General features: G+C 42.9%; 1 protein-coding gene across 1 annotated transcript in view; it reads right to left on the reverse strand.

Annotated features, from left to right (window-relative positions):
- Positions 1–21965, reverse strand: part of stard15 (StAR-related lipid transfer (START) domain containing 15) — a 77194-nt gene that overhangs the window by 3490 nt on the left and 51739 nt on the right. The window contains exons 3-5 of the mRNA XM_084332443.1: positions 20930–21033; positions 4202–4319; positions 32–84 (exon numbers count right to left, since the gene is read on the reverse strand). Of these exons, the coding sequence (XP_084188569.1) occupies positions 32–84; positions 4202–4319; positions 20930–21033 (275 nt within the window). The remainder of the gene's footprint in view (positions 1–31; positions 85–4201; positions 4320–20929; positions 21034–21965) is intronic.

Below are 21965 nucleotides of genomic sequence, written 5' to 3' on the forward strand. Positions count from 1 at the left end.
GTTTGAAAAATTCACGTCAAGTGCATTTTACCTTCGGAGCGACGAACTGGGACACTCTGTTAACCACCCACTTCGGTAGGGAACCTGTAGGGAGGGAGAGAACATTTTTGTTATTGTTATTATTGGAAATAAAAGTTGAGCGAGTCAATCAGTCAGTATAAATGGTGAATGGCTGCATTTATATGGCATCTTTTATCCAAAGCGCTTTACAATTTGTTCCTCACATTTGACCCATTCACTCACACATTCACACACTGACGGCGGAGGCGACCATGCAAGGTGCCAACCTGCTCATCGGGAGCAGTTAGGGGTTAAGTGTCTTGCTCAAGGACACTTCAACAAGCTGCCCGGGAGGAGCGGGAATCGAACCGGGAACCTCCAGATTACCAGATGACTGCTCTACCCCCTGAGCGACTGTCGCCACACCCCTGTGTGTGTGTGTTTGTGTGTGTGTGTGTGTGTGTGTGTGTGTGTGCGTGTACATTTTGACCTAAACTCTGTGTACCATAAAGCAAGCCACCCCACTTCTCCACAACATTTTATTTTCATTTTATTATGATTTATTTAATTGAACCTTTAATTAACCAGGCAGGTCAATTAAGAACAAATTGTTATTTACAATGACGGCCTGGCGAGAGGACAAAAGGTCCCCTCGAAGGGTAACAGGGGACAACATAAATATATAATAAAATGAAATAGGAAAGATATAAACCATACATACATCCCAGAGCAGAGGTAAGGGAAATAATCAAAACACACGCCAAACAAACAACCAAATGAAATTACATGGTGTGTAAAACATGAAGCAGACCAGACAAGCTTAGATTGGACAGAACAGAATGATCTAACAGAACATGTGCTCAGTACATACATCTTGCCAGAGAGAGAGACAAGAAGATAGATACCAGTTTCCTCTCTGTGCGTTCAGTAGAAAGCTATCTGGCTGCACGTTAGCCTAGCTTAGCGCAATGAATGGAAGCAGACATGACCGGTTAACTAAACTGGTATCTATCTTCTTTTTTTTTTATCCACTTTTTCTCCCATTTTCAATTTTTCTCCCATCCCAATTTCGTATCGTCCAATTCAACCCTCCCCTGTCTCGAACGCTGTTTCATGCCTCCCACAAGCCGGCTGCAATGTGGACTAAGCCATACATAGCACGAGTCCCCTCCGATACTCGAGGTAGCAGCCGTCGCATCTTTTTACCTGCGCGATCTTTCAGCGTCAGGGGTCTGCGCTTTGGAGGGGCGCCGCCCCCATCGCTTCTTGATTCTACTGCGCAGGCGCACCAACCGACCTGTAGGAGTCGCTGTCCACAACGTCCGATCCCCACTGCCAATTGTATTAGTACGGACGACCAGCCAAACTGAAAACAATGTGGAGAGCTGGGCTCGAACCCAGCGTCTCCAGCATTGGTGGTGAGTGCCTTGCCCACTGCACCACCTAGCCGCCCTTGGTATCTATCTTCTTGTCTCTCTCTCTGGAGTAGACCGTAAGCTAATTTCCCAAAATGTTGGCGTGTTCCTTTAACTTAACACTTAAAAGCCTCACTCTGCAATCTAAATGGCCCCCGCAGAGTCCTGCTCTTCAGGAATCCATGTAAATATACCTTCAATTCACATTCAAACAAACTCTAGATTGGGACCTTTAATACATATGGTGTACATTCCATCTTAGCTCGAGCTGCATTTTTAACGGACAGCTTATACTTTTGACCAGAGCCCTATTCCATCAGGGTGCTGCGTACAGTGTCATTACGTCGTTACCCCCCCACCCCCCCCGAGATGAGGCACTAGTGGAAGACATTAATTATCGAGCAAGCTGTGTGAAAAAAAAAGGTAGACATCAGCAAATTCATAAAACATGCGTCCCGCAGCGCCTTTAAGTAGCTGGTGACATCAAAGACTTCCTCTCTTCTCCGCGCGGAAAAACTCTTGTACGTGTTAGTTTAGTTGTTACATGTTAAGGACAGTTGTTGTCCTCTAACAGTAGTAACAGTAACAGTAGTCACTTTTTATATAATTATATATTTTTATTATTATAATTATTATATATATTTTTGTACTCATTAGTAACTTCATCTCTCATTATGGGTACGAACATTTCATTCTTACTCAACATTGTAAGCCCTCAAATTCAGTACAGTAAAAAACACAAAGAGTGAATTATTTTCCTTCCCATAGACCTGTTCGCTGTCCACGTCAGACTCAGTGTACACGCGCATCAAGGGGGCAAAAGGAACTGATGAGCCGTCTATAGACCTGTTCGCTGTCCACGTCAGACTCAGTGTACACGCGCATCAAGGGGGCAAAAGGAACGTAATCCTGGTCAGAACAACAGAGCAGACTACAATATATTTGCATTTCTTAGCCATGCTAGCGATGTAAACAATGAATCAATCCATGCCAAAGCTAGATATGTAAAAGGTGAAAGACTCACACTCACAGCCATGCTGATTTAGCAAAATGACATACAGCCATTTTGGTTAGAAACAACGTTTAGTCAGGGGCGTGTCATGGTTTCTCCATAGAGCCGTGTCGTACTTTTCTTAGCGCAGCAGATCGTGCAGGTCTGGGGCAACTTAGTCACGTGACTCAGTTGGTGTTGCTGATTGGCTCGAACACGGTATGTTTGTATACAGCGAACGGGTCTATACATTTTTTTATTGGGGTGATTATCATGGGATATGTCAAAGATATGTCAACATTTATTTTGATTCATCTTTAGTTTTTGTACTGTAAAACAGGCACACGTCTCGGGTTAAGGACAGCTTGAGAGGATATATCTTTTAGTATTTTCTTTATTTTAACTTTTTCTTACTCATTGATAACTTCATCCCTCATTATATGTACCAACATTTCATTCTTACTCAGAATTCAAACCCCTCAAATGTTTGTTTACATCCTGGCACTAACATTTTATAGTGTAAAAAACACAAAAAGTCAATTATTTCCCATCCCATAAATGTAAATATCCCATTTCCAAATGGTATAGTTGCTTTTCATGGCCAACAATTATCATGGGATCCACCTACTGAGAACAAGGGAAATAGGATGTGTTTGTTCTTCAAGACAACCTGATCAAATGAGTGATTTGGTAGAAAACACAGGATAAACAAAAATAGTTGAGCTACACGTTGAATACCTAATGCCAGGGAATTCTGATATTCACTGCACTATTTGAGCCAAAAAAGGTCCATTTTGCACTTCCAGGGGTTTTTGGAAAAACTACTCAAACCCCCCTGCCTAACTTTGGGGGATTCATGACTTTATTTCTTATTCTTTTTTATAAATAGCTGGAGGTCCAAAAGAAATGCTTTTTATGATCAGATTTAACATTAAAATCAATGGGAAAACGATGACATTGGCTTCAAAACAAACCATTGCTGAAACAATTGGTAACCTAATTCTCATACTATGATCACATTTCCCATAAAACCCTTGCTGTTGCTAAGGATATGTTGCTATTTGTTCACACCAAGACATACTGACCTATCTCACACCAAAACACCCCCAAGAGTCTGTCGTGCTACACTGTTGATATGCTGCGCCTTTCAACTGAAGGCCAAAAGAGTCTTTAGATTCAGATTCAGACAACTTTATTGATCCCACGTGGGGCAATTCATATTGTAGCTTTGCACGGGTAACAAAAACAAAAACATCTCAATGACAACACAGCAACAACATTCCATGCTATACACAGTCCAGTAAAAGTAAAAGTAAAAACAGACAACTAGGTGTAAAAGGCTACTTAAAGTGACTACTGTCTGTGTTTAAAAGTCTGATAGCTGAGGGGACAAAAGTTTTAGCGTAACGGTTGGACCTACTCAACGGAACGTCATAACAGCGGCTAGAAGGCAACAGCGAAAACCGCTGAGAGGAGAGGTTGATTTGTGACGCTCGTCCCCTTCTTGACCACCTGGTCCCTCCAGAGAGAACATAGGTCTCTCGGTTTGACTCCAATTATTTTGGAGCACACTCTAACAATATTCTGTAGGCTGTTCTTATCTTTAATAGATACTGAACCAGCAGATAAAATAAAAAGTTAAGAGGCTTTCAATAAAAAGTACAGTGCTGCAGTACAGCAACCTGCTCCAGCTCTGTGCCCTCCAGCTTAATGTTCATTTTATTTTTCCATTACCTGAGTAATGGTTTCTGATGAAGAGTACTGGACTACTAAATGACTAGGTGTGGTACTGTACCTTTGGGGTCCACCTGGGTCAGGTAGTACAGGGTGGAGCAGTTGGCTCCGGCAGACTGGATCAGGTACCCAGTCAGCAGGGACACGGCTCTCACATAGTCCTTCTTAGGTGGGTACTTCTGCAAGAGAGAGGAGAGGAGAAGAGCGGATAGGAGAATAGAGGGAGGAGAGAAGAGAGGAGAAGAGAGGAGAGAAGAAGAGAGGAGATGAGATGAGAAGAGAGGAGGAGAATAGAGGAGAATAGAGGAGAGGAGAAGGGAGGAGAGGAGAAAAGAGATGAGAAGGGAAGAGAAGAGAGGAGAAAAGAAGAGAAAAGAGGAGAAGGGAGGGTGAGAGGAGAGGAGGAAAGGAGGAAGAGGAGATGAGAATTATAATAATCCTCCTACTTGTTCAGTAAACCAATATATAGCATATATTAGGGCTATCCCCGACTAAGGATTTGAATAGTCGATTTTGATTGGCCAAAATGTGCCGATAGTCACTGCCACAGTACCAAAGAGTTAACCCTTTCACTGCTACAATACATAAGGTTAACCCTTTCACTGCCACATGACAAATGGTTAACCCTTTCACTACCACACTACAGAAGGTTAACCCTTTCACTACCACACTACTGAAGGTTAACCTTTCACTACCACACTACAGACGGTAGTGAAATGTTAACCTTCTGTAGTGTGGTAGTGAAAGGGTTAAACTGTATTTTGAAGTTACAGGAAACCAAACATTTACTGGTCAGATACCTACGGTATCTCAAACCCAAACCACAACTGTTGCTTCTCTAGGAGGATCGAGAAAAGAGGGCAAGGTTTGAGATAGGTCATGTGTACAAGTATGATTATAATACATTATAGAAAGAGTTACCCAAGTCGGATTAGTATTAGTAAGAATGTAGCTATATTAATGAGGGACAAGTGGCAAAATCTTGTTTTGAATCTCTGAATTTCAGATTAGGGCTTTAACCTGTCTTTACTGAATACAGATGTCTGTAGTGTGGTAGTGAAAGGGTTAACCGTCTGTAGTGTGGTAGTGAAAGGGTTAACCATTTGTCGTGTGGCAGTGAAAGGGTTCAACTTCTGTAGTGTCACAGTGAAAGGGTTAACCATTTTTGTAGTGTGGTAGTGAAAGGGTTAATAAAAACTGCCGTTGACGTCAGTTTGAAATGTGTCTTATCGCAATCCTTGAAGTTATTTTTAACGCTCACTATCAGAAACACATGTCACATTCTCACGCCGTGTCCCACTAACGTGTATAAAGCTGGGCACCTAACCTCTCTCACTACATCCTTTCTGAACAGGTTTAATGTCAGAATGAGGGGTGCTGTGGCTCTGCTGCTGCTGCTGTCCTGTCTGTCTGGGGCGTGTGCTCAGGAAGAGAGCGGAGAGACAAGAGAGAGGGGCACCGTCCTCCTACAGGGTGCCAGTGAAGGAGGAGAGAGCAGGGAGAGAGACCCTCAGACTGACAACGGAGCCACAGAGACGACCCACACGCCGAAAAGCAGCCAGACCACCACCCCTGACATCATCTGGGATGAGATGATGTACCTGAGAGACACGGTCCACAACCTGGGAACCACTGTGGTGGAGCAGAGGGTGGAGCTGAGGATCACCCAGAACAACGTCCAAAAGCTGGAGGTTCAGAACGCAGCCCAAGCAACTGAACTGTCCGCCGTGGGGGTGAGACTTGGTGCTGGTGAAAGCCAGAACACAGCCTTGGCGGCCAGGGTGACAGCCAGCGAGAAGGAGGCGGTGGTTCTAAGGGGGGAGGTGGTGGCTCTTAGGGGGGAGGTGGTGGCTCTTAGGGAGGGGGTAGTGGCTCTTAGGGGGGACCTGGTGGCTCTTAGGGAGGGGGTAGTGGCTCTTAGGGGGGACCTGGTGGCTCTTAGGGGGGAGCTGTCTATCGCCAAGACTGAAGTGCAGCTGCAGAAGAACAAGCTGGAGGAGGTGGAGAGAGAGAACGCAGCCCAGGAAACTGAACTGTCCACCATGGGAACCAGACTGACAGCTGGTGAAAGTGACAACGCAGCCCAAGCTGTTGAACTGTCTGCCCTGGAGACCAGACTGAGTGCCAGTGAGAACCAGGTGGAAGAGCTGAAGAGACATGATTCAGAACGACCCAAGGTGGCTTTCTCTGCCGCTCTGCCTGATTCAGGATCCGTGGGGCCTTTCAATACTGACACCACACTGGTCTACAGTAATGTAATCACCAATTCTGGCCAGGCCTACAACCCAATTACAGGTACCGACTACATTAAATCAATACATTATGAAGTCAATCAGTGTTTGGTATCAACAACAATATTAGACGGTGCTGATTTCCCCTTGTTCTCCTCTGATACAGGTATCTTCACTGCACCAGTCAGAGGAGTCTACTTCTTCCGATTCACAGCCTTTCAACTTACCCAATCCCATTGGATGTATGTGCAACTGTACCACAACGATAGGATATTGCTGTATAATAATGAAAAGGAAGATGATGATCACGTGCAGCTTTCTAATGGACTGACTCTAGAGCTGCAGGAGAGCGATGTAGTCTACATGCGTCTGCCGTCGGGGTATGGACTCTTTGAGAATCTTGTTCTCCGCAACACCTTCAGTGGCTTCCTGCTCTTCCCTATGTAAAAGGTGCACTTACTGAATCATGATATATGAATGTCTATGACTGAAACATGGCAGAAATAAACAATAATCTTAATTTGCAAGTTAATGTAGTCTGTCAGACACTTTGGCGAATTGTGGCACCCATGAATACAATAGTATCTTTGATCATTCATAAGCAGAGTTGGGCCTGTTACTTAAAATGTATACATTACATATTAATCATTACAAAAAGTAGTTAAAATACTTATTACTGTATTAACCCGAATATATGACAACCCTGATTATAAGAGGACCCATAAGACGACCCTGTCTTTTTCAAGACTCTTTTTTTCACGGCTGGAACACCAACACTGCATCACTGGCCAAGAAAGCTCAGCAGCGCCTCTACTTCCTACGCAAACTGAGAAGAGCCGGAGCCTCAGTTCCCATCATGTGGTCCTTCTACCGGGGCACCATCGAGAGCCTCCTGACCAGCTGCATAACTGCGTGGTACGGCGGTTGCAAGACCTGCAGCGCACGGTCAGAACAGCTGAGAGGATCGTTGGTGCCCCCCTCCCCTCCCTCCAGGACATTTATAACACACGCCTGGCACGCAAAGCACTCCGCATTGCAGGCGACATCACCCACCCCTCACAGCGTCTCTCCTGCCCTCCGGGAGGAGAATGAGGAGCCTCCGAGCTCCTAGGACTAGCAGACTAAAAGACAGCTTCATCCATCAGGCTGTCAAGAACCTGAACTCTCCCCCAGCTCCCTCCCCACCCCTCTTAAGTCAAGTCAAGAGTTGTATTTGTCACGGCATACAAGCATACAGTGAAATGCGGGTGGTCATGCCCGCAGCGATTGTGCAATAATACAAGTAATAAAAATAAGACATAACAGGTATAATGTACATAAAGTTTACAAAAAGCATGCCAAGGTCCTGCGATAGTGCAATACAATGTTAGCTACGGATGAGGCACTGGGTCTTATGTACACTACTATACAATACTATACAATCTACAGTTATACTATATATCCTTATGCTATCTTGCTATATCCATCTATTTACTATACAAGAACCACTCCCGTTCTTTTTAATTAACATTTTTTAAGTGACCTTTTCATTGTGTAAAGTGACCGTTGAGTGTGAGCATGTGCATAGCATGTGTGTGTGTGTGTGTGTGTGTGTTCGTGCTAAAGTGACTGTTTGTGTGTGAGCGTATACAGTATGTGTGTTGTGTGTGTGCTCATGTGTGCTTGTGTGTGGAGAGTTCAGTGTTCAAGACTCTGATGGCCAGCGGCTGGGTGGCGCAGCGGACATTTCGCTCGTCACCAACGCAAGAGACACCGGGTTCGAATCCGGCTGTCGGCGTTGCCTCCGGCTTGGGCCGGCCGTCATACTAACTCAATTGGCAGAGTTAGCGGGTGGGAAGTCGAAGGGTGGTAGTCTGGTCGTTGTGAACAGCGACTCCTACAGGTCGGTTGGGGCGCCTGCACAGCAAAGTCAGGAAAATGGCGGGGACAGTGTGAGCCTCCTACACGTTACTCCTCGCCAAATGAGAGTCCGCGCTGGCAGATGAAAAGATGTGACGGGCTGCCTCCACATGTCACAGGGCTGTACAGTGAGAGATATATATCGCACGTGCTACAGCAACATCGGTCTGTGCGATAAATGGATTTACTTCAGTAGCACCCGTGCGATAGGCATTCGGTTCATATCGATACTCTTATTTTGAAAATCCTGTGGCAAGTCTCATCTCCGCAGAAGCGCAGCTCCAGCCATAATATCTATGGCTCCGGCAGCTAACAAAGTTCGGTTCATATCAATACTCTTATTTTGAAAATCCCGTGGAGTCGTATCCGCTCGGCTCTACAGCACAGCGCGCAGTAGCGTCTGGAACACAGACATTGCAACATAGCAAGGCTAGTGTGCCTATTTCGCAACCCAAAACATGCTTTGCAATCCTCACCATTCCTTTTAATTATTTTTAGCATTTATCGCTTTATTCTACTGGGCAGTCCAGTAGAGAGAGAGAGAGGTGAAACGGGAGACAGAGTGGGGGGAAGACATTCGACAAATAACTACGGGTTCGGGAATCGAACCCGGGTCGGCCGTGCCGCGACTCAGCGCGTTATGTGGTTCGCCACTGGGGCGCCCTCTCACCATTCCTTTATGACCACGTCGTGTTAAAGATCGAAATTAACGCTACATTAGCGTAAGCTAACAACAAGCTAACCCAGAGCCATATAGAGAGAACAGCAGACGGGCAGAGTGAGGACTGGGAAGGAGGGGGGGGGGGGGCAGGCATTCTCCCTTCTTTGTGTGTGTGTGTGCGTTTGGAAAGATCAGATGAAGTCAGAGTATATTATATTGATAGTAAAGGTACTGAGGGTGGACAGATAATGTTGATATTTAAACATAAAAAATACAATACATAATAAATGTATTCATGATCATCATGCAACTGTGACGTACATGGGTACGTGGGTTGGTCATTACCATTATTACTGTATTCATGACACCATCTGAACATCAGGTTAGTATATTTAATGTGTTATGTTTTGTATGTGATGTGTGTGTGTGTGAGCATGAGAGCTAATGCTGTCTCTTTTCTCTTCCTGTCAGGTGCCGCCCGTCCCTACACTGAAGAGTGCTGATTGCCTAATGAATGACAGCTGATGGCAATCACCTCGAGAGGGACGGTGGACAAATACCTGACAGCACACACACGTCTGGGCGCCTCATTCTGTCAATTGCCAGTGACCAGAGTGGAGTGGGGTTGTGTGGGATTATTATTGTGCTTATTTACCCCTTTTGGTGGACCAAGTACTGTGTCTTATATTGTTGGCCTATGCGCCACTTCTCAACTATTGTGAGTATTCTCTTGTTGGCTTTAGGCCTAGTTCCACTGAGTGTGGACTTGTACCTTTAAGTATATATATGTAGATATTGTTGGCCTCTGCGCCACTTCTCAACTATTGTGAGTATTCTCTTGTTGGCTTTAGGCCTAGTTCCACTGAGTGTGGACTTGTACCTTTGATACCTTTTGCTGGGGGTTTCCCAGTACCAACCTCTGGCTGGTTGGTTAGTGCCTGTGGGCGCTTATTTAGTTTACTTGTATTATCCTTACCTTGTGTGTTCTCCCATTACCCTTCTCCCTGTTGGTTAATTGTTTGTGGGTTGTTTTTTCCCTTTGTTACATATTCAACTATCAGTGGAGGTTTCAATCCCTACCCTGTATAATAAATATAATTTACTATTCTTGAAAACGTCTTTGTTTATTACCTACCTGCCCGGGACTGTTTTGAAAGCATTTACTGAGAGAGGCTGTTTTTTGTTCATGTGCAGCTGGCTCCAGTTACTATTTTGTGTGGTCATTAGACCTTTGTACATGACACAACATAAAACAATTGCAGGAACGGTTTGGGAGAGGAAGGGGTTTTAGGTTGCGTGTTGTGAGTTCCAAAAAAATATACTTAAAGTTTAAAGCTCAATATATCAAAACGTGGCACTTTACAGTGAACAGGAGGTCTATTTGTATTAAAAACAATAGATTGTTTTTCCTTTAAAAGTCTGGAAGAGGTCAAAAATAAAAATGTCAAATGATATTTCCGTTGCCTTTTTTGAGTTGATCTAAATGTTACTGATTGCGTTAAATTGGCTTATGATATCGTCTCATATCGATTGCAGGCAGCTGCATCATATCGTATCGTGGCAGATATCGGCAAATATCGTATCGTTGTCCAAAGAATCAATCTCGTATTGTATTGTGATGAAACTGGTGATTCCCACCCTATAGTAGAGTCCATACACCCAACACCAAATCCCATAATTCCTTACACATAACGTGTCTGGCTGTGTGATGTCAACTTGTCAGCATGAAAATGACAACCAAACATGGCACTGCAATTAAATAACACAAATACAATAGGCACATTTGTGACAAATATAACATGTTTTATACTTGTGCTACAAGATTTTGGCCTGTGCTACAAAACTATCATCCTCTGTAGCACCAGTGCTATGTGCAAAAAAAGTTTACGTACAGCCCTGATCGGAGGGGACATGTGATGCAAGGCTTCTATCCTCCCTACAACCGGCCAGTGGGGGGCATATGCGAGCAACGATCAGGACAGGACAGGGAGAATTGGCACGAGAGGTAAATTGGGATGGGGAGAAAAATCACAGAAAAAGGAGGAGAAAAAGTAGATGATAAAAAAAAAAGACTGATGGCCTGGGGGAAGAAGCTGAGCCGAAGTCTCTCTGTCCTAGTTGCTGGTGTGTTACTCTGCCCCCACAGACTCTGGACTAGGACCCCCCCTCCCCCACTGACACACACACGGCACAGTGGTGTAGTGGTTAACACTGTCCCCTCATAGCTAGAAGGTTGTGGGTTCGATTCCCGCTTGGGGACCAGGTTGCCGTGTTGCCAGTTACCCAGGGGTATCTCCCGGGCCTTTCTGTGTCGAGTTTGCATGTTCTCCCCGTGCTCGCAAGGGTTTACCCTCCTGATAAGATAAACCCAATGGAAAAACATGCACAACAGATCGCTAGCGCTGTCGCATCCCTGTCGAAGACGGACAGCAGCACTTGGATTGGTCCCCGGGGCGCGGCGCTCGCTGCAGCCCTTGTCTGCTCCCGGCTGCGCTTGGGGGGGAAGGACGACGGGATGGGAGGTGCAGAGAACATTTAGTCAGCGACTCAGTGCGTGTGTGTGTGTGTTCCTGTGGGTCGCCCATCGCGCGCACACACTGCCACTTTATTTTACTATGTACTACTGCTGCTAGAAAATATTTGCACTAAGCTCATTTTAATGACCGTTTATATTGTACATATCTTGCAGTCCTGTATATTGTGTGTTGTATATTGTGTCCTATATCTTTACTTTTGTGTTTATATTGTCTACATCTTTTTTTTATATACACCGTGGGAATGGGGGAACGCAATTTCTGTATGTCTTGCACAAATAGAAAATTGACAATAAAGTTGACTTTGACTTTGACTAAAGTGCTATAGATAAAATCTTTATATAGAGTAATTGTTTGTTTTTAACCAATACAGGCACAGAGTGTTTAGAAAGGTGAGGAATAAAAGTATTGCTTTTCCCTCCAAAATGTATGTTGCGTCATCTATCCCCTCCTTACTTCGCATTTCCCCACGTGGAATGCAGCTGATTGGATAAATTACATGCTGGTGCTTTAGTACGTCATCTAGTGGCTGAATGTTATCTATAGCACCTTGATGAAATCTTGTTTTTGTAAAGAAAATACTAAATCACAGCTACAATGTCCTTTACTAGAACATACTCCCTTCTAGTGTTCTATTGCTGAAATAATATTTGCCGGGCGGTAATTGAACCCTTGCACAGAAGAACCAATCTGTTTTGAAAAGGTTTTGGACAGCCCATGTATTTGCAGTTATGAAGTTAATCTAACTCAATTCTGGAGTGTGAATGTGATATATCACCAGAAAGTACTCAACCTCCACTGTCTTAAGTTACACAACACTCTAAAGAGTGAACACAACACTCTAACTTACAATCTTTAGATAATAAAGTAGTCAACCTCTACTGTCTTTAACTATGAGTGAACACAACACTCTCACTTACCATCTTTAGATAATAAAGTACTCAACCTCTACTGTCTTCAACTATGAATGTACACAACATTCTAACTTACCATCTTTAGATAATAAACTACTCAACCTCTACCGTCTTTAACACTTCCGGTGCCGTTCACGTAGAACTATGTTTCTGTCGCCTAATCGTTGAGTGCCGGAAACGTAGATCTACGTTTTTCTCACGGTATTTCTTTTAATCGCTATTGCCATTCATAATTCAACAGGGCACCTTGTGCATACTGTTCTGAATGTGTCTGAGCTGGCAGACAGTCTTATACCGCCCTCTAACGCCTTCTGCCATTATTGCACCCAGTTAGAGACGGGTTAGTTTCTTTTCTCTACCGAGCTGCGGCGTGGGGGTGGGTCCTAAACACTCCGGCAAAACACACGCTTGTAGGGATGGTTTGGACTACTGACCCTGCCCGCCCGTTGAAGTGCAATGCCCAACAACGTCGGAGACAGGATCGCTGTGGATAACTGGAATGGCGATCAGATAATTGGATTCTTTTTTTTGCATTACATCAGATACCAGGTAAGGACACTATATATGAAAGCTTGCGTTGATCTGATATTTATTTCTACCGCGATTGAAGCTATCTGTGTTTTATGTGTGTGGCTGTTTTCCGTTGGGTTGCAGGGGGGGGGGAGCGCTGCGCTCCAGGGCACATTTCATGTATTCACGAGTTTATTGAATTACACAAAAACGCTGTTTTCACGTCTTTTCCCTGGAATTACTCACAAGCAACCAAACTATATTCATATTCAAAACGGTATAAAACGGAAATGTACGGATGAAAAAATTATCTGTTTTTTGCACGTTTGACCAGAAGCAACTCACTGAGACTCGACGGCGTTATTAGACCCATAGGCACCTATACTATAAAATATAGGTTTAGCTCTACAAACTACAACTACGTTTACATGGGGTTACCGGACGGCAATGAAGGGGTCACTTCCCGGAAGGGGCGTGGCACTCAATGTGTTAACTATGAGTGAACACAACACTATCCGTCTTCAGATAATAAAGTTTGAAAAAAAAGGTTTGTCCCTCTGAAAACCTAAAACAGACTTATACGGTTCTTCAACTGAGGTAGTCAATTATAAAGTATAATGACGTATCATAAATCCTCAGCAAAAAGCTTTATAACTTATGAGTGTTATAAAACATTATACCCAACAGTCACTGGCAGGAGCTTCTCTCTTGTCCTCCGACGGGCCTCGACATGTAAACCATCTGCTCACCAGCAGCCTGGGACCACGACATCTTTAATACCAAAGTCCTCTCCAGACAGCCACATGAAAATGATCTATTAGCCTTGTGGAGTCTTGGGCTATTTTTTTTTTTTTATCCACTTTTTCTCCCATTTTCTATATTTTCTCCCATCCCAATTTCGTATATCATCCAATTCAACCCTCCCCTGTCACGAACGCTGTTTCTTGCCTCCCACAAGCCGGCTGCAATGTGGACTAAGTCATACATAGCACAAGTCCCCTCCGGTACTTGAGGTAACAGCAGTCGCATCTTTTCACCTGCGCAGCTCGATCTCTCAGTGGCGAGGAGTAACGCGTGGGAGGCTCACGCTGCCCCCGACACTTCCTGATTCTACTGCGCAGGCGCACCAACCGACCTGTAGGAGTCGCTGTCCACAACGCCCGATCCCCACCCATCAGTTTCCCACCCCCTAATACGGCCAATGTGTATTAGTATGAACGACCAGCTAAACTGAAAGCAATGTGGAGAGCTGGGCTCGAACAGGCGAGCCCAGCGTCTCCGCATTCGTGGCGAGCGCCTTGCCCACTACGCCACGTAGCCGCCCCAGTCTTGGGCTATTTTCAATGTTTTGGCTACTTTTGATTTTGACTTTATAATTCACATTTAAAAATTGTATGTTTGGTATCATTCTTTTCAGCACAGTCTCACCTATAATGACCCGACCGTTAGTTTTCATACTGTACATACTGTATGGACTGTATACTGCATACTATACAACACAAAACAAAAAAGCGTTTTTAAATTATATATATTTTTTACTATAAACATGCTTTCTATTATTATCTTTTTTCCTGCCTTTACCTCCCCTCCCCCGTCCCTCATGTTGCTATGACGCCTGCATTTCCTGAAGGGGATTAATAAAGGAACACATGACTTGACTTATATGAATGATTATAATGCATTTTAGACAGGCTTCATAGAAAGTGTTAGCCAAATCAGATTAATGTTTGAAAGAACATTTGAAAAGCTTGTTTTCCATCTCTGATTGCTATCCTTAAAAGGAACACAGCAACTTTTTGGGAAATTTGCTTATTTGCCATCTACCCTGGAGTTAGACAAGCAGATGCATACCCTTTTCTTCTCTGTGCATGCATTAGGCTTAGGGCACAGCCGCACCGTTAGCCTAGCTTAGCGTCATTGTTTTCCAAAAAACAACAGAGCTTCTGAGGCAATGAAATCACTGCGCCCAGGCAGCAGTGGTTCATAGGGGTGTAACGATGCATCGATTCTAATGTGACGATTCAGCTGCATTGATTTTAAAATGTTAGAATCGATTATAATCGAAATTAATCTAAATAAAAAATAAAAATCTTTTTTAATGTTTTTAATTTGTATGTATTTTTTTTGTTTTGTATAGTTTTTATTTACCTATAGTCCATTCATGCTGAGTGAATCAGTTCCCCCAGCCACATTTGTGTATTCAACATTTTTGGGGGAATTAACTGATAGAAAATTCATCGAAGATTTATCGAATCGTGGTCAAATAGTTCAGAGTATATATCTGCTTAGAAAACGAAAATATCTAATTATAATTTTTTATTTCTCCACGTGGTAAATACACAGGTCACAACATGTTTACAGGAACGTTTGAGTTGTATTTGGAGTGTATTTTGTGACTGTTGGGAACTAGGCTACACTGGCACACCTACTTCCAGTGAATGACGCTAAGCTAGGCTAAAGGTTGGCGTGTTCCTTTAAAGAATTGTTGAAGAGTGGAATGTGGTAGTGACCGAAAAAATATGGGTTTCAATTGGATTATAGCCTACCATTATTTACAAGGACACTTCACAAAAGAACAATGCTGATTTATTTCGCACACAATCTCACACACATTCAAAAACTCTAAACAGTTTAGCACACATTCATTTAGTTTGAGAGTTACTGAGGTTACTAGTTTGAATATGGTCACCAGTTATGTCATTGGGGACATTGAATCCTTGTGTTGTGTTAATTACAGCTCAATTAAATGATAAGGTAGCAGTCCCTATAATACTAAGGTATTGCTATTTTCATCATATCATGGAGCTGTAATTAACACTTTCTTTGCCACGCTTATGTACATCATTATACCATCCTCTGCCAGCTCTATTTGTCTATGGAGAAGTTCCCCTTCTTTGCAGGGCTATAACTTTTTAAATTGTATTGCTAAATTGACATTACTATGGCCCATTCAACGTCAATTATCTATCGTTCAGGATGTAGGAACGTTATTCTTTTTCATTCACATATTCATACTAAAATACGGTCTAAAGTATAAATATGTTTTTATCGTTTTCTGCAGCATTCTGCAGAACGTGATTTATAGCCCTAAATGCATTATATTGATGATCAAATACAGTTTGATAGCGATCGGCGCCAGATGAAAAATTTCAAATGGACGTGCTTCTAGAAGTTACTACTTATCATCTGATGTTGACCGGATGGGGGGGGGGGGGGGGGTCGTTTATAATTCCGTGGCCAACGTTAGATGATTCATGTAGTGTAGGTGATATGATCATTAGTTAGAGTTATTAGAGTTATTGGTAACGGATCGCTATCCATTGTGTCGAGCTCGAGTCCCGGGACATATAGCGAGTGATCGGACCGAATTTGGATGAGCACCAGTTTCCGTTTCCGGTTTGGGCGATCCGCCGATCCGCCACCAGATGGCGCTCTTGAACCGTTGGAGAGTTGAGAGGGGATCAACAGTAGATCTCAAGTCTCCGCGGGAGAAATATGATTGCGATCACAGATTTTTGAAATATTGATCTCAATGACGTGTTACGGCGTCATTGGCAGAATTAGCATGGCGGGGAATGACGAGTTAAGGCGTCCTTGGCGATTAAAGTGTTAACACAACACAAGGATTCAATGTCACCGATGACATCACTGGTGACCATATTCAAACTCATGAATATGAGTTTTTGGATGTGTGTGAAATTATGTGCAAAATAAATCTGCATTGTTTTTGGTGAAGTGCCCTTTTAACACATTAGTTGGCCATGCGTTGAGTGCCAGTAACGAGTAAACTCGTTTTTATGATCGTTATTTCTTTTATTCACTATTGGCATTCATAATTCATCCAGGAAGCCTCCGGGAGCCAGCTGGACCCCGTCTGATATTTCAACGCCTCAATACCGCCGCCAGGTGGATTTCGGGCGAGTTACACTCCACTCTAAACCGGAAGTGCCGCTCGGTGCATCGGGGGGAAAAAAGCTCTGCCAGAGATATCTTGTAACGTGGATCAATATACACACCTCGAGTGCATTGGATGGCTTTCGAGACGCAAAAATCAATATGCTTTCGGCGTTTATTGCGTCATACAAACGGAAAATGAATCTAGATTTTCTCCAGACACATCGACCAGAGGTAAGAGGAATCTAACGTTATTTCCAGCTTGATTCATTGCAATCTGTCCCATCAACGTATGGTGTCTTACTAAAGAAAGCCGTTAGTGACAATCAAGGAATCATAAACGACCCCCCCCCCCTTCCTTCACGCATGATGGAGCATAATGTATAGCGATCATATGCATTTGACATTTTTAATATAGCGTGTATAGGGACGAAACGGCAATCGATAATGTATAATACGCGTCGGGGCCTATAGCGCGCATTCTAGGAATTACTGCTATACAGTCTAAAAACATACTTATATTCTCTACGGTACTAACACGACAATGTATGAATGGAAAAATATAACGTTCCCACATCCGGAACGATAGATACCCGATGTTGAATGGGCCATAGTAATGTCGATATAGCTATAATATTTAAAAAGTTATAGCCCTGCAAAGAAGGTGAGCCACTCCATAGGCTTACAGCACTGGCAGACAGTGGTAAAGATGGGCATACTGCATGGCACCCAGTGTGTTAAGTAGAAAGGTGGTACCACAATGATACACACCTTTTATCATGGTAGAATCATGACAGTATCATGGTCAATTATTTATACAATGTCTGGTACCATGGTAACACTGACATTACCATCAAACCAGGTAGTCGTATGCACCAGGTGTTTAACAGAGTAGTTGATTATCAGCAGGGGTGCAGTCCTAATATCAGAACTGCCTGGACGCCACATGGACGCGCGCTCCCGCGCATACATGTTCCCTCGCGTGCCGACAGAACAGATGATTATTATGCATAAATAGTAGGAAACTATAGGAAATTACTAGTTTTAGTTTAGTTTTTGTAAATATTGCCTTGAAATAGAGAAGCTGAAAAAGGTAGCAGGATGTAGCCTTCAATATATAAAGAAATTATATTGTCAACAGATATGGTTGAAAAACAAACAATGTTTTAAATGTAATTGTAGTTACAATTTCTTTAATTGAATTAACTTAAACTAGAAAAGTAAATACAAACTAAATTAACAATGTAACTTAGTTTACAGAAGGACAGTTTCCTTCTGAAGCACAACTTAATGCCTCGTCCTTCCAGTCGGGACCATTTGTCACATAGTGAGAGCTCCACAGATCAAGCAAACCCCCACAGGGCTTGTATTTTGGTTTTGCACTTCTCATTCTTTGTTATGTTATTGGTATCCTATTATTATGCAAAGTCTAGGTGATAGATAAGTGCCGGTACTTGGTGCACCGCGCGACGAGTCGAGTGAAAGTTGTGAATGCATTTTTGTGTGCGCGTACTTCTGCTCAGAAAACTGCTGGGACGGCGTGGTACCGCATGGGACCACCACTGCACCACTGATTATCAGCACGTACCAGGTGTTTGACAGAGTAGTTGATTATCAGGTAGTCGTACGTATGTACCAGGTGTTTGAGAGAGTAGGGGTGGGACGATACATCGATCCAGATCGATACATCGATGTAATTATCAACAATCGAATCGGATCGATGCGATGTAATAAGATCGATTCATATCGATACTCTTATTTTGAAAATCCTGTGGCGAGTCTCATATCCGCCCAAGAACAACAGCAGTAGCTCCGTGTGTGTAGACGTTACAGCATAGCATTCTCCCTTTCTGTGTGTGTGTGCGCGCGCGCGTCTTTGGAAAGACCAGATGAGGTCAGAGGAGTTTGATGTTTAAATGTTATTTAAACATAAACAATATAATACATAATAAATGTAGGCCTATACATGATCATGCAACATCAACAAATTGTTGTAGGAACGGTTTGGGAGAGGGAGGTTGTGAGTTTTGAGTTCCAAAAAATTTAGCTTAAAGTTTAAAGCTCAATATATAAAAACGTGGCACTTTACAGTGAACAGGAGGTCTATTTGTATTAAAAACAATAGATTGATTTTCCTTTAAATGTCTGGAAGAGCTCAAAAATACAAATGTCAAATGATATTTTCATTACCTTTTTTTTGTTGATCTAAATGTTACTGATTGTGTTAAATGGGCATATGATATCATCTCATATCGATCGCAGGCACCTGAATCTAATCGTATCGTATTGTATCGTGAGAGACTTTGTGATATCGGCAAATATCGTATCGTTGTCCAAAGAATCGATATCGTATCGTATCATGATGAAACTGGTGATTCCCACCCCTATGAGAGAGTAGTTGATTATCAGGTAGTCGTATGTACCAGGTGTTTGACAGAGTATAGTTGATTATCAGGGAGTCGTACGTACCAGGTGTTTGACGGAGTAGTTGATTATCAGGTTGTTGTACATATGGGTGTTTGACAGAGTAGTCGTGTCACAGCCACAGCCAGGGCCTCTCTCTATTCTATATATATTAGGGCTGTCCCCGACTAAGGATTTGGATAGTCGACTATGATTGGCAAAAATTTGCCGTTAGTCGACTATTAGTCGACTAAAGAAATCAAATAAAATAAAATAAAAAATTATATATATATATATTTTTATCATTCCATTTGGGCTGTGGGGGGTGCTTAATGTCTGAAGGAGTCGACTGAAGGCTTCTTGTCCTCTGCAAAAGCATGCAATTGGTCCACTGATGGATACATCTTGATATTTGTCTAGTCTAGTGTGTTCATTAGATGGGTGAAATCCTCTTTCAGTGCCTCTGTGCCTGTTTTCGTAGGCAGTTAGCCTCTGGTATGCATGCCATTAGCGTTAGCCACACTTCTAGGCCTCTTTTCTTTTGGAAAGAATGATAAATGTTTTCTTTTAATAATTTTTATTATTTTTTTTTTATTAGACTAAAGGTTGGCTACGGCTCCTTTCGACCGATTAGTAGACTAATCGACTAATAGGGGTCAGCCCTAATATATATATTAGGCTGTCAGTTTATCGCGTTAATTAGATTAATTAATTACACAACAAATGATCGCGTTATGAAAATTAACTCATTTTTTTTTTTTTTTTTTTATAAATATTATTTTTTATCTCATTCATTCCATAATAATGTAGAATCCACATTTACAGACTTTTTTTTAATATGGTCCATTTGCATGTTCTTGGTATCTGATTCTAGGGACATCTATGGATCTCAGGGAATGTATTCCCAGTGTCAGAAATACTGTCTGTTACTAGGCTTGAGTAAATTGTAATGAACCAAATGAAAATATCAATACATTTTTTTTTAATCTTTGACTGTGAATAACACCATGCTAAAATTGACCAGACCTGAAAAATCTAAGTAAATTAATAAATGGAAGATGATTAAACAGAAGGTTTTGTAGATACAGTACTGAATTCTGCCATCCGGACACATGCAATTTGAAATATGATTATAGAATATAGAATATCAGGCATAAAATGGTTATGCAATTAAAATACGATTAATTAGATTAATTAATTACAAATCCTGTAATTAATTAGATGACATTTTTAATCGCCTGACAGCACTAATATATATATATATATATATTTATATGGTGATTTGTGAGCTCTGTAATCTGCGTCATCCTAACCCCTGTTCTCTGATGTGCAGGACCTCATCCCTCCGGCCTGCACTTACCCACGGACTCCACCAGCCTGCACCCCCCTGGAACTCACCTACCGCCGTTGCCCGTCTGTCTCTCCCCCACTCCCTGCTCTTCATCACCAGCCCCCTGCCCCTTGTCCTTCCCTGGCTTCATTAAAACGTATAAACCGCCTCATTCTTCTGTGCCTGTGTTCTGCTCTTGGGTTCTCTACAAGTTGATTATCAGGTAGTCGTACATACCAGGTGTTTGACAGAGTAGTTGATTATCAGGTAATAATACATACCGGGTGTTTGACAGAGTAGTTGATTATCAGGTAATAATACATACCGGGTGTTTGACAGAGTAGTTGATTATCAGGTAATAATACATACCGGGTGTTTGACAGAGTAGTTGATTATCAGGTAATAATACATACCGGGTGTTTGACAGAGTAGTTGATTATCAGGTAGTCGTTGCCAAGAGGAAGCCAGGATCTCATCGTCACAAAGTCTCTGTTCTTTAGAGGGCTGGGGCACTTCCCTTTTGAAACAAGAGAAGACAAACATCTCCATGAAAACCTTCCCTTTTGAAACAAGAGAAGACAAACAAACCTATTATAACCTATACCTTCTTGAAGTTAAATGGCAGCCAAACTGAGGCCCTGCTCATCGGCTCCAAATCCACCCTCACCAAATAACAAAACACCCCAGTTCCAAACATCACCATCGACGGCTTCCCTGTACCCTTCTCCCCCCAAGTTAAAAGCCTCCGTGTCATTCTGGACGGTTCCCTCTCCTTTGCACCACACATCAAAAACATCACCCGGTCTGCTTTCTTTCACCTTCGTAATATCTCCAGACTCCGCCCATCTCTGTCCCAATCAAATACAGAAACCCTGGTTCACTCATTAGTCACCTCCCGGATCGATTATTGCAACGCTCTCCTCACTGGCCATCGCACCAAACTCCTCAACAGACTCCAAATTATCCAAAACGCTGCTGCCAGGATCATCACCCGCACAAACTCATCCGCCCACATCACCCCCGTCCTCATTCAATTACACTGGCTCCCTGTGCACTACCGGATCGATTTCAAAAACCCCCTACTCACCTTCAAAGCCCTCCACAATCTAGCCCCCATCTACATCACTGACTTCCTCCAGGAATACACCCCCTCCCGCACCCTCCGCTCTTCCTCTACTCTGGACTCCTATCCATCCCCAGCTCACGCCTCAGCACCATGGGTGCTCGAGCTTTCACCTGCTCAGCCCCCAGACTCTGGAACTCCCTGCCCCCACATGTCCGACTCGCTTCGCTATCATCATTCAAATCACAACTGAAAACCCATCTGTTCAAACTCGCATATTCACTAATATCTATAACCTGTGTCACTGTCCTATAGCCCCTGCTGTTTGTTTTGTTATTTTAACTACACTGTTTGTTTTGTTTTTAACCTCGACTTTTAACTGCCTT

The sequence above is a fragment of the Notolepis coatsorum genome (genome assembly GCF_963971535.1).
Source record: "Notolepis coatsorum genome assembly, chromosome: 16".
NCBI classification, from domain to species: Eukaryota; Metazoa; Chordata; class Actinopteri; order Aulopiformes; family Paralepididae; genus Notolepis; species Notolepis coatsorum.